The 23,115-nt window shown below is 39.7% G+C and overlaps 1 protein-coding gene across 2 annotated transcripts in view; it reads right to left on the bottom strand.

Moving 5' to 3' along the window:
- Nucleotides 1-19,974, bottom strand: part of LOC148832914 (uncharacterized) — a 29,594-nt gene extending 9,620 nt beyond the window's left edge. For both annotated transcript variants that reach the window (XM_088919587.1, XM_088919588.1), the window contains exons 1-10: nt 19,545-19,974; nt 15,975-18,532; nt 15,128-15,353; nt 13,764-13,894; nt 12,392-12,560; nt 11,298-11,437; nt 10,179-10,313; nt 2,674-2,831; nt 1,969-2,095; nt 1,280-1,465 (exon numbers count right to left, since the gene is read on the bottom strand). In XM_088919587.1, coding sequence (XP_088775713.1) covers nt 1,280-1,465; nt 1,969-2,095; nt 2,674-2,831; nt 10,179-10,313; nt 11,298-11,437; nt 12,392-12,560; nt 13,764-13,894; nt 15,128-15,353; nt 15,975-16,794 — 2,092 coding nt within the window. In that variant the 5' untranslated portion in view covers nt 16,795-18,532; nt 19,545-19,974. The remainder of the gene's footprint in view (nt 1-1,279; nt 1,466-1,968; nt 2,096-2,673; nt 2,832-10,178; nt 10,314-11,297; nt 11,438-12,391; nt 12,561-13,763; nt 13,895-15,127; nt 15,354-15,974; nt 18,533-19,544) is intronic.
- Nucleotides 19,975-23,115: the final 3,141 nt, after the last annotated feature.

The raw sequence follows: 23,115 nt of genomic DNA, 5'->3' as shown, positions 1-23,115 counted from the left end.
TCAGTGTTTTTTGTCTTTATTTTAGTTATTTCTGTCCTCATAAAAAAACAAGACATTCAAAGGAATCAATGGAATTTCATGTTTTAACATGGAGGTTGTTAATTACATTTGCTGAAAGACATAATCCATTGTTTTCAGAAATGAACCACATGGAGATGTTATGTTTGATCACAAAGGAAAACACCAAGACATCTCAGTTTCTAGTCCTTTCTTTGTTCACACTTAAGAAATGTTCAACAGCTGGAAACATGAAATAACATCTCTTAAAAGGGAATCAGATCTCGGAGTGCTTCAGTTTAATTGTGGGAATGCAGTCAGAGAATTCCTCAGCAATTAACTCCTCAACTGCTGGAAACCTAGACTGCATATCCACAAGAAGCTGTGCATGTAAGATCAGATGTAATATTATGGATCCCCTTTAATTTTAAGTCAATTTGAAATCACACAATTATGAATGGTTTATATTTAAAATCCTCTTTCCTGAGTGCTTGAAATTTTAAATTCATATTGTGCCTGGATACATTCCAATCGGAACATGAAACGACTATGAGAGACTGAGGAATAAAAAATGTTGCCCAGCAAAAACTAGCCTGCCTGAGTGATTATGAATCCAATTTTTAGCATTGAATGGTGACATTGATTACCAAGTCAAATGAAACCATGTGTCTTCTGTTTTCTTTGCCGAATTTAACAATGTTGCCTGAACAAAGAGTGAGGCAGTTTGCTGGGTCAGTTTCCAGCTTTGTGAAGAGTGGTTGGGTTTGCACAACAATACATCTGCTAATTAATTTCTAATCACCTACCTGAGACTGGGGCTCTCCTTTTTCATGTACAGTACTTACTCTATATATTAATTGACAAGACTGACATATATCATGAGAATGTCTTAAAATACAGTATGTTACAAACTTGTTAATGAAGAAGTATGAACGACTCCGTTTTATGATGTGATTCCTCTCTATTGTGCTGAGCTGTGATATTTATTCAGGACTGATGTACTGTACCGAGCTGTGCATTAGATGTGGCTTAAGCTCTTCATAATACTAAATCTGCAGTCTCAAAATAGGCAATCAGACAGAGAGTATGTTTTTGGCAAGATATGACAATGTTTCTTTGGTATTCTAAGGTCAATGTGACCTGTGCTGAGTAGGAATTACAGAAAAGTTAGTGATAGTGTTAGGGTATAAAGAGAAGGAAATGAATTTTAGTAGTTCTAAATGAATATAAGACATATCAGAAGTTAAGAACTTCACAGATCACATTTGCTTTATGACCTTACTTTGTCCAGTGCAGCGTAGTTTTCCAATCGTGTGGAAGGCCATCTCCATTGGCATGTCTCGGGTGTCTCCTAATCTCACATCTCTCATGGGCAGGGAGGCCTTGTCAGACAGGTAGCCTTCATCTGAACGCCACACTTCGTCATTAGCATCGCAGTTGCATGTCAGCAATCCAAGATCACAGTCACCTACAGATACAATATGCGGTATAAAGCCAACTATGAGTCACATGTATGCACACACTCTATGTACAGTTTTTTTTCACATTATGCTTTTAATAGTACCTATTATATAATTATATGGTATATTTCAAATATATAAAATACGCACAACATTTTATCAACATTTTAAGCATGCACACTATGTGCTGTTTAGAATGTACTATACGTACTTGCACTGAAACATGAAAAGCTTTTTATCATTTTATCCTTTTTATCATCCTTACGAAAATACCAAATGAATGGAATTCATTCTTTTATACTTGTGAAATCACTAAAAATGCTTTCATTATTGTCACATTATTAATCGTATCAGCCACATTTGTCAAGTAACACATAGTGTTTCTCTGCCCTTTTGGATGAGCCTGGAACACAGTTCAGGGATTCTTAAAAGAAATAAGAGGTAAAACGACAATAAGAGTTAAGAATCCCCTGATTTCAGTGGTAGAGAATTACCTAATAACCAGTATTACCTCTCTCTCCACAGGCACATTTCTTACTGTCCGTAGATGTGCTGCCCCAAGAGTTCATCCTGCGTCCATCCCAGGATACCCACCAGCCCCACTCCTCTCCCAGAAACCGGGTGTGGCGACATTCCAGCTACACAGAGAATTGTGGGAGGTCTATGAGAATTCTTCAGCAATAAAGGATTGTCTGGACTATTGAAGGGACAACTGCTTGGAGGGGGTGTAGTCCCTTCACTCTGTTAGCATGTATTGGGGGGGCTGGAGGAGATCAGAGTAACAGGAGAAAACCAACACCAACGCAGGTAATACAGTACGTGCAAACTCCAAACAGGCAAAGGCACTTCTAACATTCGGAAGGTTTGAGGCAGTCCTGGATATGCTTTTGGTAATGGGTTCTAATGGCTTTTCTTTCATCCCCACCTGGGCTGCCAATCAGCTTGACTCACTGCTACAGCTCAATCATAATACCAGCAGGGGAGAACTGAAAACATACAGTATGGGCCTTCCTGTGAGGCCCTCTTAATAAAAAATGCTGACTCCACTGTTTGCAAAAATCTCTTACAAAGTCCACATGCAAGCTATAAAGAATCAACAAGGATGTCTAGATACGCCTCCTGAAAAGTTTGCACCTTTTGTACGTTGTGATCTAGGGAACTGACAGGCATAGTTATAACATGTCGCTCAGTGTAGCATGAGGAAGGCTGAACTTACTTTGACGAGTTGAGTGCAGGATTCAGAGGCCTGAATCAGAGACCTCAGCTGCAGCAGCGATGCCTGTCTGTATGTTATCTGCCTGGAGTAGCAGCCAGCCTCCTCGAAGGGAGAGACTCGCGTACGGCTCTCTGAGTCATGGCCCACCACGGTCACACCTGAGAAGCAAGCCTTGGTGAAGAGATCGTTTGTTTCCTGTCTTTTCTTTGTCCCTCACATTATCTCTCTCTTTGAATTCAAGCGGGTGGAGATCTTGCTTTGATTTCCAGTCAGCCGCTACATTCCCACAAAAAAACAACAACTTTATTTCAGTCACTTTTTCTAACCACTTCTTCCAATTCAGGATCGCAAAGCAGATAGAGCCTATCCCAGCAAGCAATGGACTCAAGAGGGTATATCTTTCCGAGAAGCCAATTCATCTATGGAGCAAACCTACGTGAGCATGGGGAGAACATACAAACTCCAGACATATACAGATGCAGCCATTCAAAATGAGTGAGGTATTTCGCGGCATACCCCAGTGGGCGTGTCGCAGTATCACGCGGTATGACGCAGTTAACGTGGTGTCACGTGACTAACTATCCGGCGTCGCCTTGTAAAACCGCCAGGGGGAGCTTAACCTCTCATGTACAGCATTTGAGCCTTTAATTTTGAACTGTGTATTACAGTATGTTAATCATCAGTCATTAAAATGTTGGTATATTTTATGAAAGCAAGATTGCTCAGTTGGACAAAAGTACACAACCTACCTTTATCAGAAATATTTATGCATCAAAGCCTTTACTGAAGATATTACTAATAGTATTAATAATGGATGACTTTGGACAAGCTGTATACTCAAAGTCTAATTTCTTTAGCACATTTGTACAAGCACTTGGAATCTGTCCAAGCCATACTTTGTCAGGCATTTTGTTTTACTTTGACGGGCATAAAAACTTCCTTGCTTTTAACAGGGCGTTTCATAATTTCTAACTACGAAAATGATTTAAAATGCGACACCTATCATTCAACTAGAGCTTAAAATATCACAAGGAAAAATACACACCGGTATTCCATTTCTCCCTAAACATTGTAAGCTTCGAAGTCTTTAACTAACGTGATACCGGAGTCAACAAGCATACTTTTAGAATTTGATTAAAAGGGAATATAATATGGAATCGCGTATCTCAAGAAATTAATAACGGTATGATTATATCCGTGTACTGCGGCAGGGCTGTGTAGGGCTGTTTCGCCTGCCTGTTCATGCGAGCTGTCTTGTAGCCTACTGGTCTAGGTGCGTGACTACCAACTGGCAGGTTGTGTGTTCAAATCTAGCTGGTGCTGGACCTTCCAGTTTTATTTATTTATTTATTTTTTAATCACGTAACATAAACATATTACCGTATGCAAACTGTACTGTATACAATATGTATATGTATATTTAATGTCTTAACTGTGCCCGTTTAAGTATTGAATATTCATATCTAATTTTACCACTGAAGGGAAATCTTAACATAAACATACAGTATATGGCTGGTCTCGGTACTTTAAAGAAAAAAATACACACCAGTATTCCATTTCTCCCTAAACATTGTAAGCTTCGAAGTCTTTAACTAACGTGATACCGGAGTCAACAAGCATACTTTTAGAATTTGATTAAAAGGGAATATAATATGGAATCGCGTATCTCAAGAAATTAATAACGATATAATTATATTCATGTTGCAAAAGAACTGCAATGGACATAAAAACTCCCTTGCTTTAAACAGAGCGTTCCATAATTTCTAACTACGAAAATGCCAGGTGAAAGGATTTGTAAACATATTTTGTTAAAGCAAGTCAGTTTTTTCTGCAACACATAAAATACATTTTTCCAAGAAAGTTTAGCCTTTGTCACTAATGAAACCACTAAATAAAGACATAAATATAGAAATCTTAAGATTTGTTTTATTTAATGTTGGTAGCAGGATGAACTGTCAGAGTGTATATTTTGTCGCAAAGTTGCTGCAAGATGTTAACAGTGAAAAAGGTATTTAGAAATGAGTTATTTCAAGATGAAAAAGAAAACAAAACATGGTTTCATTACGACCAGAATCGGTCTTGAGATATTTTTAACTTGATTTACAGTATTTGAGAGGTATGTCTTAACACCGATACTACAGTGCTTAAGTACTGCTCACGTATATGTTTCTAGGTTTATATTATGCATTTCATACAGTCAAATTACTTTTGAGCAACTAATAAGAAGCGCGAAACGGTATGCGTTTTACTTTCGTTTTGTGCTGGGACCCATGGATTGATTAGAGATATCAAGTACATACAAGTCATTTTTTAAATGTTGCAGTTTGTCTTGGAAAAAATGTTACGAGTACATCATCTATCAACAATCACACAGGTTCTGTTTCCATATTGCGGATTTTGGTTAGGTATTATCAAATCCAGTGGCGCTGTTAGTTTACTGAGTCCCATGTCACGCATGGTCTGTGATTGAAACCTGTAAAACCGGTTTAATTCGTCACAGCCAGCACTCTTCAGGTGTGAGGGTCTTCTGCTCAGAATGAAACGCTAAAATGTTTGTGTATATTCTAATGGTAGTGGGGGCAGGGTGTGTGGGAACAGGTTTGGTTGAAATTGCATTGGAGATCTATGTTCTTCACACCTGAAACATTTTCTCTGAAAGCATTTTCTTCGCAGTTTAACTGATCTTGTTACAGCATGTTACAGTTTACTATTATTAACCATATTAATTTTAAGTGCTTAATGTAAAATCTTGTAAAAATATATTTTCATTGTTCAAATATACATTAAGTCTGACTATCATATAATAAGTTAAATACAAAACTAAAGAAAAAATAGGGTTAAATATAATTCAAAATATTTTGCTAACAATGTTAACTGTTTATGAATAATAAAATGTATTAACTAAGGAGTAGGATGGCACAGTTGTTAGTATGTTTTTTGTTTTGTTTCTTTTTCATAAATACAACAGTAGTACCTGATGTCTCAGTGGCTTTCAAAATTAAATTATGCATGCAAACCTGTGAACTAGAAAGATAACTAAGATATCCATCCATTATATTCCATAATATCCATGAAATATATGGCGCTGAAATACAGTATGTGTGACGCAGTGGTGGCCTGACACGGTGAGGTGCCCTGGCAGCTGTGTGATGCAGTGGTGGTCGGGTATGTAGAGGTGCACTGGCAGCTGTGTGCTGTGACGCAGTGGTGGCCTGGCACGGTGAGGTGCGCTGGCAGCTGTGTGATGCAGTGGTGGTCGGGTATGTAGAGGTGCACTGGCAGCTGTGTGTTGTGACGCAGTGGTGGCCTGGCACGGTGAGGTGCGCTGGCAGCTGTGTGGTGTGACGCAGTGGTGGCCTGGCACGGTGAGGTGCGCTGGCAGCTGTGTGATGCAGTGGTGGTCGGGTATGTAGAGGTGCACGCAGCTGTGTGTTGTGACGCAGTGGTGGCCTGGCACGGTGAGGTGCGCTGGCAGCTGTGTGATGCAGTGGTGGTCGGGTATGTAGAGGTGCACTGGCAGCTGTGTGTTGTGACGCAGTGGTGGCCTGGCACGGTGAGGTGCGCTGGCAGCTGTGTGATGCAGTGGTGGTCGGGTATGTAGAGGTGCACTGGCAGCTGTGTGTTGTGACGCAGTGGTGGCCTGGCACGGTGAGGTGCGCTGGCAGCTGTGTGGTGTGACGCAGTGGTGGCCTGGCACGGTGAGGTGCGCTGACAGCTGTGTGGTGTGACGCAGTGGTGGCCTGGTACGGTGAGGTGCGCTGGCAGCTGTGTGGTGTGACGCTGTGGTGGCCTGGCACGGTGAGGTGCGCTGGCAGCTGTGTGATGCAGTGGTGGCCTGGCACGGTGAGGTGCGCTGGCAGCTGTGTGGTGTGACGCAGTGGTGGAAATGTTCACCATGTTTCACCATGCTGAAAATGTTTGTACCAGACTTTTTTGAGGCCTGTTTAATTGTGTCTGAAGTCTGATGTTGTAAATTTTATTGTTAAAAAGATCCATGAAAATGTCACTACTAAACTTAGCTGGTACTGTTGGTATTGTAAGTGGCAAGTAGAGCTCACATTTTAGATTTTGTGTAGTTGCTAGCGTTGAACTGTGTGTTGGATGCACATGAATATATTCATTATATGCCAGCGCACCTCACCATGCCAGGCCATCACTGCGTCACACCACACAGCTGCCAGCGCATGTAACCGTGCCAGGCCACCACAGCGTCACACCACACAGCTGCCAGCGCACCTCACTGTACCAGGCCACCACTGCGTCACACCACACAGCTGCCAGCGCATCTCACCGTGCCAGGCCACCACTGCGTCACAACACACAGCTGCCAGTGCACCTCTACATACCCGACCACCACTGCATCACACAGCTGCCAGCGCACCTCACCGTGCCAGGCCACCACTGCGTCACATAGCTGCAAGCGCACCTCACCGTGCCAGGCCACCACTGCATCATACAGCTGCCAGGGCACCTCACCGTGTCAGGCCACCACTGCGTCACACCACACAGCTGCCAGCGCACCTCACTGTACCAGGCCACCACTGCGTCACACCACACAGCTGCCAGCGCACCTCACCATGCCAGGCCACCACTGCGTCACAACACACAGCTGCCAGTGCACCTCTACATACCCGACCACCACTGCATCACACAGCTGCCAGCGCACCTCACCGTGCCAGGCCACCACTGCGTCACATAGCTGCAAGCGCACCTCACCGTGCCAGGCCACCACTGCATCACACAGCTGCCAGCGCACCTCACCGTGCCAGGCCACCACTGCGTCACAACACACAGCTGCCAGTGCACCTCTACATACCCGACCACCACTGCATCACACAGCTGCCAGCGCACCTCACCGTGCCAGGCCACCACTGCGTCACAGCACACAGCTGCCAGTGCACCTCTACATACCCGACCACCACTGCATCACACAGCTGCCAGGGCACCTCACCGTGTCAGGCCACCACTGCGTCACACATACTGTATTTCAGCGCCATATATTTCATGGATATTATGGAATATAATGGATGGATATCTTAGTTATCTTTCTAGTTCACAGGTTTGCATGCATAATTTAATTTTGAAAGCCACTGAGACATCAGGTACTACTGTTGTATTTATGAAAAAGAAACAAAACAAAAAACATACTAACAACTGTGCCATCCTACTCCTTAGTTAATACATTTTATTATTCATAAACAGTTAACATTGTTAGCAAAATATTTTGAATTATATTTAACCCTATTTTTTCTTTAGTTTTGTATTTAACTTATTATATGATAGTCAGACTTAATGTATATTTGAACAATGAAAATATATTTTTACAAGATTTTACATTAAGCACTTAAAATTAATATGGTTAATAATAGTAAACTGTAACATGCTGTAACAAGATCAGTTAAACTGCGAAGAAAATGCTTTCAGAGAAAATGTTTCAGGTGTGAAGAACATAGATCTCCAATGCAATTTCAACCAAACCTGTTCCCACACACCCTGCCCCCACTACCATTAGAATATACACAAACATTTTAGCGTTTCATTCTGAGCAGAAGACCCTCACACCTGAAGAGTGCTGGCTGTGACGAATTAAACCGGTTTTACAGGTTTCAATCACAGACCATGTGTGACATGGGACTCAGTAAACTAACAGCGCCACTGGATTTGATAATACCTAACCAAAATCCGCAATATGGAAACAGAACCTGTGTGATTGTTGATAGATGATGTACTCGTAACATGTTTTCCAAGACGAACTGCAACATTTAAAAAATGACTTGTATGTACTTGATATCTCTAATCAATCCATGGGTCCCAGCACAAAACGAAAGTAAAACGCATACCGTTTCGCGCTTCTTATTAGTTGCTCAAAAGTAATTTGACTGTATGAAATGCATAATATAAACCTAGAAACATATACGTGAGCAGTACTTAAGCACTGTAGTATCGGTGTTAAGACATACCTCTCAAATACTGTAAATCAAGTTAAAAATATCTCAAGACCGATTCTGGTCGTAATGAAACCATGTTTTGTTTTCTTTTTCATCTTGAAATAACTCATTTCTAAATACCTTTTTCACTGTTAACATCTTGCAGCAACTTTGCGACAAAATATACACTCTGACAGTTCATCCTGCTACCAACATTAAATAAAACAAATCTTAAGATTTCTATATTTATGTCTTTATTTAGTGGTTTCATTAGTGACAAAGGCTAAACTTTCTTGGAAAAATGTATTTTATGTGTTGCAGAAAAAACTGACTTGCTTTAACAAAATATGTTTACAAATCCTTTCACCTGGCATTTTCGTAGTTAGAAATTATGGAACGCTCTGTTAAAAGCAAGGGAGTTTTTACTGTATGTCCGTTGCAGTTCTTTTGCAACATGAATATAATTATATCGTTATTAATTTCTTGAGATACGCGATTCCATATTATATTCCCTTTTAATCAAATTCTAAAAGTATGCTTGTTGACTCCGGTATCACGTTAGTTAAAGACTTCGAAGCTTACAATGTTTAGGGAGAAATGGAATACTGGTGTGTATTTTTTTCTTTAAAGTACCAAGACCAGCTATATACTGTATGTTTATGTTCCAAAATGAATATCGTTTATGGCCTTCACACGCGTTACAGTATGCTCCTATTCTTTTTATGCTCAGCTACTAAGATTTCCCTTCAGTGGTAAAATTCAATATCTACAACGGGCACAGTAAAGACGTTTACAGTAAGTCTTTCTACGACAGACCAACGGACCACGAGTGCCCCTGTCGGTCAACCAATCACGCACCGCGGTACCCCGTGTCATCTTACCTGCGGTACGTGTCTGTACCGCTCACTTTGAATGGCTGCATCTGTAACACCCCAGGAACCCAGGGCCCCAGCGCTGCAAGGCAGCAGTTCAAACCACTGTGCCACAATAACACCCACAATATATTGATTTGCAGCATAAACAGGGGACTGTATCCAAGCCTTGTTATAATGTAAAGCACCGTCTGGCATTTGAATATCCCTGCTTTTAGATGTATTTGCCACAATAATTAATGAAACACTTCAGGAACCTGAACCAAATTACTAACATCTTGGTGTTTAGTAATAGGGCTGGTGAACATCTGGAGGTGAGTTCTGGCCTTCACTCCCTGGCCACCGAGGACCTACTACAAGGATGGTGATAGGAGAGGAGAGGAGCAGGGATGACGCTCTGTCTTCAAAATTTATTTCACAACTCCAGAGAAACTGCAGTATTTCAAGTGGTAAGACTGCACAATTTCAAATGGTAAGACTACAGATTATACCGTGATTTATGCATAGTTCGTAGTTCATTCTCATTAAGACAGTGTAAAGCACTAAAATAATTCTTATGTATGCTGTAAGCCTACAGAAGCTAAACAGACACACTTGCTAATCCTCTCTTATCCAAACAAAATTAACCCTGTTAAGTCACTACAGATTCTTGCACTACCACAGGTGTGAACTCAGGAGTGTTCTGGGAGTTAAGAGGGGAGCGCACCATCAGCTCGCAGAGAGTTCATGTCACAGAAGACAGGGAAGGGCTCGACTCCCTGGTCCTCCCCATCTGGGTCAATGACATAGGTTCCAGATTCCAGGACACCAGCACTCCTCAGGATTGAGCAGGTCTCCATAACTACAACAAACAAACATGCCCTCACAGCTCTCATGTCCAGGAGAGCACCTGTAGTCTGATGCAGCTTCTTTCTGAAACAAGCTAATTGGACAGCCTGAGGTCATAAATGTTCAAATACATATAGGTGCCACTGTAAAGAACTGATATAGAAACCAAAATAATGCATATAATCATAATGACAAAATGGTAAATGACAAAACTGGTGTAAAATAAACTGTACTGAAAACAATGCCTTCAGACTCAATTTTTGCAATTAATACAGTATTTCTAGGATTATATTTTTAAATAACTAGTAGGGATATCCAATAATGTTTTAAATTCCAACTTCTTATGGGTAAAACTACTCAAGACCAGAGGCCCATAAAAACATTTAAAACAAATATAAGAAAAAGAGTTTGATCCATCTTGATGTCAATTTTTTTATCTTTTTCACCATTTCTCTGCAAGAACCCTACAACAAAGCAACCACCCTGTCCTACCTATAAATTGTCTATAACGTTAACCCTGAAGGCTATCCACTGCTATTTTCATTGGCCCAGGTCTGTGTGCTGACCCCGGACACAACCATCTTGATATTAATTCTCAACACAAATTTGAAACTGCGGTCAAATTCAATTAAAGCTTTCCTGTTTCTACTTTATGCCAAAAGATGGATTTGCTCAGCCTTCACATGTAATAAGTTATATGCCTTTAAACTCTTGGATTTACCTGGTTGGTAAGTCCACCTTTTTTGGAGCAGCAACCTCCTTTTGTAATATGTCGCAATAAAGTAGGGGTCTAGAAAATGAACTTTATTTCTCAGCAACGCACTCGCACAATTGAACATTGTTGCACAAGTGTTAGATAGACGTACGAGTCTCTGTACTTAAATGTATAATAACATTAGTGGTGGATATGGACACATCAGTATGCCATGCCATGCAAAATGACCTAAGAATAAACTTCCACAGAACAATCCTGAGTCTCACATTGTTCAGTTCCTACCTTGACAGTGGACGGCAGCTCTTTCTGTTGTACTACATTTCCGGCCCCACTTAACTTCACACTCATCCAGGGAGCTTTCATCCCCTGAGCATTCAACATAGGACACAGTCACAGGAGGGTCACGTGCTTGTGACTGGACCCTACAAATTGGAGAAAGATCTCATGTCGAAACACCAAGGCTTTCTGTCCATGCGTGCTCAAAACCACCAAAGGCTCAGATTGGAATGAGCTCACTTCTGTTGGAGGACATTGCAATATAATAGATTCTTTAAAAATAGCTTCTGTTGCAACAGAGGAGAATGTGAGCCCCTTTGTAGCCTAAAACACACCAAATCTCACTCCTTTGCTCAACCAGTGAGGTATTGTTTGGGTCCTGCTAATCAAAGCCTTTACAAACAACAGGGGACAAATACAGCATTAGGAGGCAAGATAAATGTATTTCTGCACATTATAAAAGTGTTGCAACTGTTGTGTGTATCCAAATCTATAATTGTTTGATACCTGTATCCTGTGATTTCATTCAGAAATCACACCAAATATATGCTATTGTGCTGATTCTAATGTATTTCATGTATTCTACAGTAGTGTAGACTCATTGTTATCACAGACAGAGTGATACATCCCTGTACATCATTTAATTGAAGATGGCAAGCTGGTGAGGCTTCCTGTGGTATATCTACATAGTTTTTTTGCTTTTTTTGCTTAAGGGCATCATGTTGGCCACTACTGACTTTTTATTTAGTCAAATCTTTTCAGCTGGAGTGTAGCACTTAAAAATAAACAGAATCAAAACCCAGAGTATTTTCTTAGTTACAGCTAAGCAGTCCATTTTAAGAAGAACAATTCTGGTTTAAAAATAAGAACAAGTCCTTCTTTTTTCCACATAGTTCCTGTCATGTTTTTGTAAAACGTAGGGCTATAAAAAGATTTGTAATTAATTTTGCCTGCAACTAAAAGCATTTTTTGTCATTTCCTGTGTTAACAGACAACACTGATGCTTCACAATTCTGACTTTGGAGATCGTGAGTCAGCAATTGAAATGTGTTTCTTCTGAACAATACAGCCGCCAAACGGTCACCATTGTAGTCAAATACCTGTACGCGAAGGCAGCTCCAGGGAATCCCAGCTGTCGGCACACCACTGTCGCTTCCCTTTTTTCCCACTGCTCGGCACACATCCTCCCTAGCGCTCCACCGAAAGCCATTTCCACGAGCCCTTCAAACCGATTCCTGCCCCCTCGCAATCTAACACGGCCTGTAAGACCTCAAAATTTAAAAAAGACCACGCATTCAGAACCTCAGAAAGAGCTTGACAAAATATTGTGCTCAAAATATTGAACTAGACAAAAAATAGGATTGTGTTCATCCTATTTTAACTCCATGAAACAGAGTTTTAAACAGAAGTTCAGAAGGAGGTCAAACCCTAACCTCCTCCACTTCTCCCTACCTACATCTACTATAGCACTCTTCTTGCCTCCTTGCTTGTGCACGCCTCCCCCTCACCCTCCTTAAAGCAGGGGACGGAGGGAAGAGAGGGGAGCAGTAGCCCTATTCTTGCAGATGGGTTGTCATTTTCCTCCTCCCAGTGTGAGTTACCTCAATAAAACTCGCTATTCAAATCATGCCTCTTCTCTAACTCTACTAGACTTTGACTGAACTACTGATTGGAAGAAAGAACTGGGCAGGTACACATAAACTCACTGTAACAAAAAGGAGAATACAAGTTTGTAAATTGGCTCCAAAAAACGTGAGTACTTTAAACCAAAGTCCATAATAACCAGGTTCAGTATGAGAAAAGGGAATATCATGCATTTTCTTTTTACAGATTTTTTACAGATCTATTTACAACACTGGCATTGATTTAAGTCTTCAGTTTATCTAATAACATAATAAGTATATCAAATTGTTCATGACAAGCGTAATTGTAAGCATTTTATACACAATCGGACATTACAATAGAATTGCTATTTTGTGTTTTGTAAAGTTGACTACTCCATCACCCTTTTAATCTTTTGAATAATTATAACTATAGATCCTGCAAAGAACATCATGCAATTAAATAATATCTAAAGAAGAAATTATTTTAGAAAAGATGATGTAAAGCAACAATATGAATTTACAAAGCAGTACCCAAAGCCTGAGTAATACACGTGTTTTCAATACAGTGTCATGAAAGCCTATCCCATGTTACAAATGAGAAAAAAAATGTTCTTTTTCCTATTAAACTGATGGATTATTCACTTTTTCACCATTGCTTCGCACCTGGAATAAGCTCAAGCTTTTGGGCCATTTTCTTCCCTTTATAACACAATATACAGTATTTCCTACCCTTTTAGCTTTTCACCAAAAGGTAAAAATACACTAATATGCTCTAAGTACGTTACAGCGCATTAACTGTAGTGTTCACTTCACCATCTTGAGTCGACATTTGAACTTTTTTTTCCCCAAAGTTAATGAGAGGATTTACTTGATGGAGGCTTCACTGAATGAAAGCGGACTGAAAACCCATCAAGCTCCACAGAGGCGTCCGATCTCAACTGCACCGTCATGGTGTTGGATGACGATCTGAGTGGAGGTGGCAACTCCGACCCACAAAACCTGACAGACAAAACAGCAAAAAAAAATGACATCAACAGAAGCGATTACAATGAACTGTCAGATCACTGCCTGGTGGAGCCCAGTCATTAAGCAATGGCTGGTTCCCAGTATTTTTTCTTTTAATTTAGGTCTGAGAACTGTTTCTCATCTTGTTAAAACAATCTATTTTAATGCAAAATTTAGATGGGGGAAGAAGTTCATCCCACAAAGTGAAACTGATATGCTGTTCTGGGGTTACCTACCATTGGTTTTGCCTGTTCTTGTAAAAGTGAAAACCTGAGACCCCCTTTACAAGTTCCTATCAATGATTAGGAACTATAGGGGTTTTCACTGTGTAGCAGATCAAACTTTATCACAGACTCCTGTGCTGAAAAGATGTCACTCAATCAATCACCTCACAGCAACAGTCATAAACCATCCCAAATGTCCATTTCATTCCTTCAAGTTTTGCAAGAGCTGAAAATGACAGCTTGGCCTTAAGAAGTCTTTTGTTGAAACTGTATATGCTCTTATGAAGAAAATCAAGTCAGGAGGAACAGAATAAGGAAAAATTGGTCAAAAGTAAATGATTTTTTTGTGGGGTTCATAATGTTTTATGTCAGTATTTCCACGTTTTGTAATTTGAGTATTTTTCTGTATATTATATTTTCACTCATTTTTAATACCACTGTAAGTATAATCCATGTTTCTCTCCTCTTTTTTGTTGTTTAGCTGAGATGGCTGACTTTCGTCTTCTTTTATTTTTTCCAGCAAAGCAGTTTTCTGAAAGTGCTACTTAAAGGCGAAAGAGAGGACATGATACTGGGTAGTGTGTCAGCATTGCACTGGTCTAATTGCACAGTGCTTTAGCCACAGGTTCCCAGGCATAGTGCACTGCAGATTGAACTGCCTTTTGCACAATCCTGACAGTTATCTTTAAAAAAAAATTTCTACATCTTTTCCTTGAATTGGCTGTTAAAATGAGAGGTAGCGAAAAATACATGGAAAGAAAAACAGAGAATCACACTGAATAAACTTGATGCCCAAGTAAGGAAACAACAGGGGAAAGCAACTGGTATATGAACATGTCCTTGAAGCCCACTTGAAAATGGAATTTAACAAATTAAAAGAGTATACATTCCAGTATCCCAGTATGTATCCCAGTATCCCAGTATACTGTATGTCAGTAAAATTCGTCATTAGATTTTTTTATGCTCTGGCTGACTTTAGAAGCTCAGTTGTCATCACTGTTACCTGCCTAGCTCCACCCCCTCCTCTCGTTTGCCATCAAAGACGGTGACGAAGTCATACTGGCAGCCCTTGTGCTCCTCCAGCACCATTGAGTGAAATGCCAAGAGAATGAGGTGCCCAGGAGGAGCTGTGACCTCCCAGGTGCAGTCCATATTACTCGGGTATGACTGAGGAAAACCAGGGCTCTGGAACTCCCCCTTATCTCCCTGTAGCACACCTCCACAGGACACTAACATGCATAAAGCAGAAAATTAATACAAGATGAACAATCTGTGCTTCAGAATTCTGTGGAATAACATAGCAGTGCAGTGATGTGATTTGGTCTTTACTCCCGCTGCACAGGAAGTCAAAATCAATAAAAAGAGGTTTTTTCCTCAAACAGGTTAGATCATAGTCCTCATGGGAACTGTGCCCACCTTTATGAGAAAAACGGCATCAGTTCAGCACTAAAGAAAACTCACTTTCAAATAAAATATCCATAGAAGAACAAAAAACAGAAGTTTAAACACATTAATATAATGGCACATCAGAAAAGCTGTAAATCCTTTGCTAATGGGGTTGTTTCCTGATTTCCAAGACAAGGTCCAAATATAACATAAAGTGAAATTAAAAGATTGCTTTTCTCAGACAATGGGCTTTACACAGCCAAAACATCTGACACATGCTTGAATGAGAACTCTCTCACTCCGATAAACCTGTAGCAAGCCTTATTCTTTTCCCAGTGGGCAAAGTGTAAACTCCATAGAATACAGCCCAGCAAATTCTCTAATTGGAAAATTAGACTCATTATGTACAATTGAATGTGCTGTTTTAGGACTCCAGACCACTCTCTAAACTGGTCTAAACCTACCTGGTGGCACCTCAGAGCTGCCTATAACTGTGGTGGCTTCACGCTGCCTACCAGTATCAATGAGAACTGTGACAGGTGTTTTCTCTGGATGGTCAGGTTGATCAGTGGCAGAATTTAAATCTTGAACAGGATCGTGGCTTCTTGGATAAGAAGGAGAGGTGGCTGTGACATGAAGCTCTTTCATCTGGTGTTCTTCCATGGATGCTGTGGACGTTAAATTAGCACTGGCTTTAGAGGGGTCAGTCAGTATCAGGCTTACTGCTGTTGCCTTCATCAGTGCAGGCGATGAAATGTAAGATCCTTCAGTCTGAGCCACAGGGGAAAAAGAAGTAGTTTGAATTTCACCACCTTGTTGAGCCTTGTGTATGGTTGTGGATGTGTCCAAAGACATGGTTGTCCCTATAAATGAGGGTGTAGCACTGGTGGTTGCCATCCATGTACTATGCTGAGATGAAGAATACACAGGGGTCACTGAAGGTTCACGTTCTTTAAATGTCTGTGCTGTGGACACTGAGGGTATGTACCCAACCTTGTCTGCAACAACAAGAGATTTATGCAATGACTGCTCAGCTGCTGAGCCTAAGCCATTGTCGCGGCCAGTTCCAGTGGAAAAAGCATTTTCTCTTTTGCGATCAATCTGTTCTGTAGCAGCCCTTACATCATGCATGCTGCTGTTCAAAAATAGTCTGTCAACATGATGAGACCTCTTTTGGCTGAACTCAGGGTTTCCTTTATTAATTGGAATGGATTTAACTGTTATTCTGTCAACATGTCTGTCAAACATGGTCAGTCCACACTTTGTCATTCTCTCTAGCAGCATGTGATGAATGTTCCTGATGTACAAGAGCAGTCATTTTATTAACTCCCTCTTTTACACTTGTTCCATTAACTCCCTCTTTGTGATGAACATTAGCTTCACCCACTGTAGTTATATTCTCATGGTGATATTTTTGCTCCTCTTCTGGGGAACCGAAAGTAAGATTTACTTGTGGTTCATCTGGGCTTAGAGCTAATGTGGCTCTGGAACTCACTGTATTTTCAGCAGCAGTTCCCATAGATGTTAAGTTAGTAATTGGTTTCTCTAAATCCTTAGTGATTATGAGAATGCCATTTACAATTGGTTTGTTCTGATTGACGTTCTTTTCTGTGGTGAAGCCCGTATTGCTTTCTAGTGAGAGTGTTGAAATTAAACAACTTTGACTTTTCTCCGTGTGAGACATTTGATTTGTGCTTTTCTTTATTAACATTTGTTCCATTGACAATACCTTCATTTCCATGAGCATTTCCTGTTTTTTGTGTGTGCTCTGATTCCAGGTTTTGTGAAATGATACGGCTACCAGCCATTCTGTCCTTGAGACGTGCAGTGGTAGTCAAGTTAAACACTGGAGTCTTTGTTGGTTTCACAAACTCAAATAAACTTCTTTCAGAAAATGCTTCTTGCCGGTTAGTATACAGTATGTTTCTGTTGTCTGCCTTTCATTAGATACAGCAGCAGATGTTTTTGGAGCAGTTACCACGCGCAATTCGGGTGAGGTATTAGGCTGATATGATGACATTGAGAACATCGTGGTTGTTGTGTAAGTGCTTTGATGGATATCTTTCCTCAATGAGGGATGTATAAAATCTATATTGTCATCCTGTGTTTGTTCCGCATTATCTTGCAGGTACAGTCCTTGTGTAGGCAGTGGAAGAGCATGTGCCGTTAGAGTATCAGAAACAAGGGACGCACTCACATTTCTGAAGGGACCCACCAGTTTGACATCTGTTATTTTGGATTCAGGCACTGCATTATGGGGGGTGGTTTTTAACTGTACAGAAAACAGAGGGGACCCGGGCATTTTACTGCTCAGGATTTCAAATCCCTCAGTTGCCTGCTCTACCTCTGCAGCCCCTATCATTGCGCCCTGAAGCAAAGGTTCCATTGTTTGCCTCTCCTTGATGCTTGATCCCATTTCCTGAATTCCATCATCGGGAATGTTAAATGGTCCATCTCTTGCTCTGGTTAATCCATTATAATTCAGATGAACCAGATATCATGCCATTCAAAGCTGTTGTAACAGGGCTGTTGTTATTAAAGCCTTTTGCATCCCCTCTGGTCCAGGAGTTTCCAGTGTCTGCAGTTCTGGTTCCCGTTTTTCTCCTCCTCACTGGACTTGTAATTGTAACGTAGCCATAGCTAACATTTTGAATTTCAGCGTTTTCGCTTGCTTCTGAGCTCTGTGCTGTTGGGAAAAACGTTGGGTAAACAGAGCAATTGTTGTCCTCTTTGTAGCAAAATACATCCCATCTCTCTAGCAGGTTTTCCCTAATTCCGTATGTGATGATGCCTGTGTGATTCTGGCCACAATTCCAGTTCTTGTGAACTCGAGGGTAGGCCACCTCAGCCGATGAAATCCACCCAGCCCTGCACTCTTCCAGCCCCTGTTGATACGCGGTAAACAGTTGCATTCTGTCGGCTAGTGAGGCAGCAAAGTCCTTCTCGCAGGCTTGTTGAGCTTGCTGGAACGTCAGGCTGTAGCGAATATTGCGATCATAGTGAAACACACCAGCCACGCGTCCTGCAAAAATAAAACCGACAGCGAAGATTCACACAATCAAAGAACTTTTAACTACACTCTGAATGAAAAATAAGCCCTCTTTAACAATAACAAACCAACCACCTCACCAATCAAACTAAAACCATTAAACCCGTTTCTCCAATTGTTAATATGTTTTAATACACAGGCGCTTTTTGACACACTGGAAAAATGGAAACCATTTTTATTGTTCAATTATAAAGAAAAAAAATGTATTTATGTGACAATACACTGGAAAAACTCTGAGCCCGGGCTTGTAATGACAGCAAAAATAATGGTCAATTGCACTGGAACGTTTGCTCATCGGAGAAATACTGACCAAGTCAATTCCTTCCTTATTCGTTAACAAATTGCTTTAGAAGTGTATGTAATGCAACAAAGTAGTTGTTGCACCCACCAGATACAGATACTGTTTGTTCAGATCTTACGTGACCCTTTGATTTTACTCCATGGTTTGCATTCAGTGTAGCTTTTATTCAAAATCTGAAGATATAGTGCAGTGCGTAGTTTCTAGTTAAGCACATAGCAACATGACTTGAAGTGAACTTTTAATGATTCAAGGATTTGCAAAACCAGACTAGTAAATCAGTTATTTATAGGGTGGAAAACAAAAATCTGCATGACTGCTAATACATTTCTAGCATTTATCTTCTGTAGCATGCAACTTTTCAGGAAAATGTGTTTCAAACAAACATACAGAATGTAGCAAGTTCACAAATAACAAAATTCTGTGGCACAAATAAAGCTATTGCATAATTCGTATCCATCATCCATTACATTAACCAAAGGGGTACAGCACTATTTTATCTAAATAAATTTCACTAAAGTAAGAATACCTGCTGTAATATACTGTATACCCCTATAATACCCCTAATTTTGCGAAGACTTTATTGTACAGCATTTTCTACGAGTTTTTAATATTTCAATCTTAAAATCCTTCACAAATTTTCAGAACGACTGCGTGTCATAAACAGAACAGCGACAAAATACTTACGGCTGAGATAATGTTCGCAGCTCAGAGTTTCACTTCAAAAAGCAGTGCGGATCGCGCACTGAAGGATCAGAAGAATCAGCAACAACTCTTGTCCACGTAAAACAAAGCATTTAAAATAAAAACCAACTTTTAAGTTGCAAAAATCAACTTTCTTTGCTCCTCTTGAATATAAAACAGAAATGCAATGCAAAGTAACAACGCCGTATGTACAGTAATTATCTTGCATATGGGAGAGCAGAGCAGAGCTCCCAGATGTTTAAAAGACGATTTTGCGGAGTAAAGGAAAGGTTCAATGTCCGGTTAATTCCCTTTGGTGTTTTACACTCTACAGCAGGAAATCGGATTCCCCTGACAAATGGAAAAGTTCGTTCTTGAAGCTACTTTGTTACAATGATTCTCTGTCACTAATGCATTGTGAAAATATATGCATTACAAGTAAATTAAGTTAAGTAAATTATTACTTAATAATACACATAACAAATCTATGTACTAAATAAAAAAATATTTTGAATTACATTTCTTTCAGAAGAAAAGTTGGTAATACCAAATATGAATTTAACACTTAGTGTGCAGCTCACTATTTTTTTTACTTTTCTTCAACTCTCTTAATGAATCATGGAATGTACTGTAATTCTGGGACAACAGTCCCAGAAATCCCCCTCTCAAAAGTCAAATTATCGATCGTGTAAGGAGGAGGGAGCTTAGAGATCAGAATCAATGAACACAGTGGTATTCTCGAGAAGAGACACAGACTTTCACATTAATAATCCTAAACCACTTTGGAATGTGAAAATATACACAGGTAAACAGAATCTTAAATCAAATTACATTTTTGATAGGTAAGTGAAATGATTGAAGTGCCTGTGAGAAATAACTGTAACTTCTTAAGATGCCAAAAAAAATCCTTCCTCAGTAAGCACCCTGTTTAACAATGTAGAATCCATTCCTTTGAGCACTGATCTCAGCTGCTGGAATCTGAAGGAAATCACATCAAAAGCTGCTGAAACGTATGAGGTAACTGGCAAACTTTGTTGAAATTTGAATGGTCTGTTTCCATCTTAACTGGTAAGTAGTGCCAAACTAAACATAACAATCACCGTGACCATCTACTCGAAAGCAGAGTATCTTACAAAAAAGTTGTAATGTTCAAATGAGGAACATATTTACATAGGATCCCCCTGCCTTGATTTGGAACATTCTGCACTACTGCCACTATAAAGATGTGATTAACATACTGTAATATACCCAATAAACTATTGTCCTCAATGTCACGAGTATAGTCCCTCTTCCTTAAGGGTGCTCCAGCCCTTTCACTTCAGACTTAATTCTTTGCACCTGACCCCTTTTCCCAGCCCACCTTAAAAGCCAGGCGCTGACGTTCATCCTGGCTCTGCATCTGGTTTCTAATATTGAACGTATCTTTCAAAACTGCAAAATAAACGTCATATGCTAAACTCCACAATAATACCTCTACTGTTGGTTTTGTTGGTTGTTAAAATGAATCCACCCCAGCCTCATGTACAATATGACTTGACCTAATGTGCTCCTTACAAATTTAATCTAATCCAAGCTCAATAATAGTACATGAAGAGGTGTCAAATTTACGCAGAGAAAAACTTTAGACAGAATATTTTTAAAGAAATGTGCAAAAAAAAAGTAATGTATTTTGGAGATTGTTTTAGAGATCCTGTCCTAAAAGAGGACAGGATAAAACACATATTTTAAGAGATCTCCACTACTTTAAATTTTGATCTTTATTTTTATATACACTCACGATAGGAATTTTGGTGTCCTGCCATATGTCCTGGAAAATGACTGACGGTGAATTAATTGAATTAAATAGCTAAATTCGTTCATTGAAGTCAGGAATCTTGGAGGACAAAAACAGCTCTATCAACTCTCAACTCTGTGTGATGTGATTATTAAAATGCCTGCAGAGAGTGCATTATTAAATTGCCTGTTGGATTTACAGAGCAAGGACAGAGTGCACACTGATTCCCCAACATATTTTATATGCTTTTTACATAAAATATTGATGTGCAATGACAGTCTACCTGTTGCTGTATGCCCCTCTTTTTCAGCAGCTCAATCAGTCTCTTCTCCTGCAGGTTAGTCTTTAAAAAGCCTGTGCAATATCCTCTGGACTAGCAGGTCATGAAGCTCCCTCTCTTCAAGACAGATGATGTCATTCTCTTGAGCTATTTCAAAGTGTTCTTTGTGCATTTTGGCAATACCAGTGTATGCAAGCTGACAATGACAAAATGTGTGTAAATGTTAGAGCACAGCTTTCAGTTGAGCTCTCCTTTAAAAACAGCTAGTTTAGTATATAGTATCCTTTACTAAAAAAACCTGTATATTCACACACACACCTGGAAAGAAATTGTAATTTTCTACAGTCTTAAGCAGAGGGAAATATGAGGATTTTTGAGAAATATTCAAAATCTTGAAAAGTACAAAATGAACCCAATGAATTACTTCATGCTCAGAAAGAAACAAAGATACAGATGGATGAAAATATTAATGAAGTGCATTCTGGTGTGAAAATAATTTCTGTGGGTGTCTGGAACAAATTTTTAATCTTAGTTTCATACTAATATGGCAATATTCTACCTTTTGCAACCAACTTTTATTCTTATGCTTTTAAAATAATGAAGAAACTTCAAATATGTGTTCATATGCAATTGAATCATAATATTTAAAGCACAAACCTTAAATATGGCCCAGGTGTCTGGACAAGTCAGGATCTACTGTATGCTTCAAAATTTGAGTATCTGCATATGCATGTTTAAAAAAAATCTACTTACCCCCTGTTGCCTTAGTAAATGAATTAGTTCTGTATTCTTATAAGTAATGTCTGAAATGAGTTCTAGCAGGGATCTGCTCTGATCCTGAGGCAGAGAGGATAGAAGCTGGCCCATATTTTGGTTCTGTGAGTCTGCGACCTCACTGAGCAGAGAAACCATGTTATCTGTGCAGTTTTTGATCTGGTCAATCAGCAGTTGAAATCTATGAAAATATCCCTGATAAAAAAATGCATCTGCTCAAATTACAATGGTAGACTGTAAAATTTAAGTCACAATTTTAACCACTTACATAAATACTAAATAAATATTAAATAATGTTCATTTAATTATTTTATGTGAAAAAAAAAATAAATTTGTGACCTAATTTGGTATAGCAAGGCTGAATTGTTCTTGTTATAAGCTAGGAGTTATCCTGGGTCTGGGAAAGAGTAGAGTAGATTTTGTGATGTCAAGAGAAATGGAAGAATGAATTACAGAAATATGTCACACAGAGTAACAGAACAGACACCTGTAACTGCATGTTAGATTCCTCTAGGCAGGAAAAGACAGACAGCGTCTGTTTCTCTCCAGCAGACAGCTCATGCTTCTGCTGTAGAGAAGAGAGAGAGATTATTTCCTCTTTCAAGCTGGATATCTTCTCAGCAAATGTCCATTTCTTGGTGTTGACCTCAGGAAAGAACTAAAAAATTGAATAATTGACTGCTTAAAAATACAGGTCCTTTGCTTCAGTATAGAATTACTGTCAAACCGACAGCAATTTTTTTACA

Source organism: Atractosteus spatula, chromosome 6 (genome assembly GCF_055471065.1).
Source record: "Atractosteus spatula isolate fAtrSpa1 chromosome 6, fAtrSpa1.hap1, whole genome shotgun sequence".
In the NCBI taxonomy this organism is placed as follows: Eukaryota; Metazoa; Chordata; class Actinopteri; order Semionotiformes; family Lepisosteidae; genus Atractosteus; species Atractosteus spatula.
This window is presented reverse-complemented; position numbering and strand designations above follow the sequence as displayed.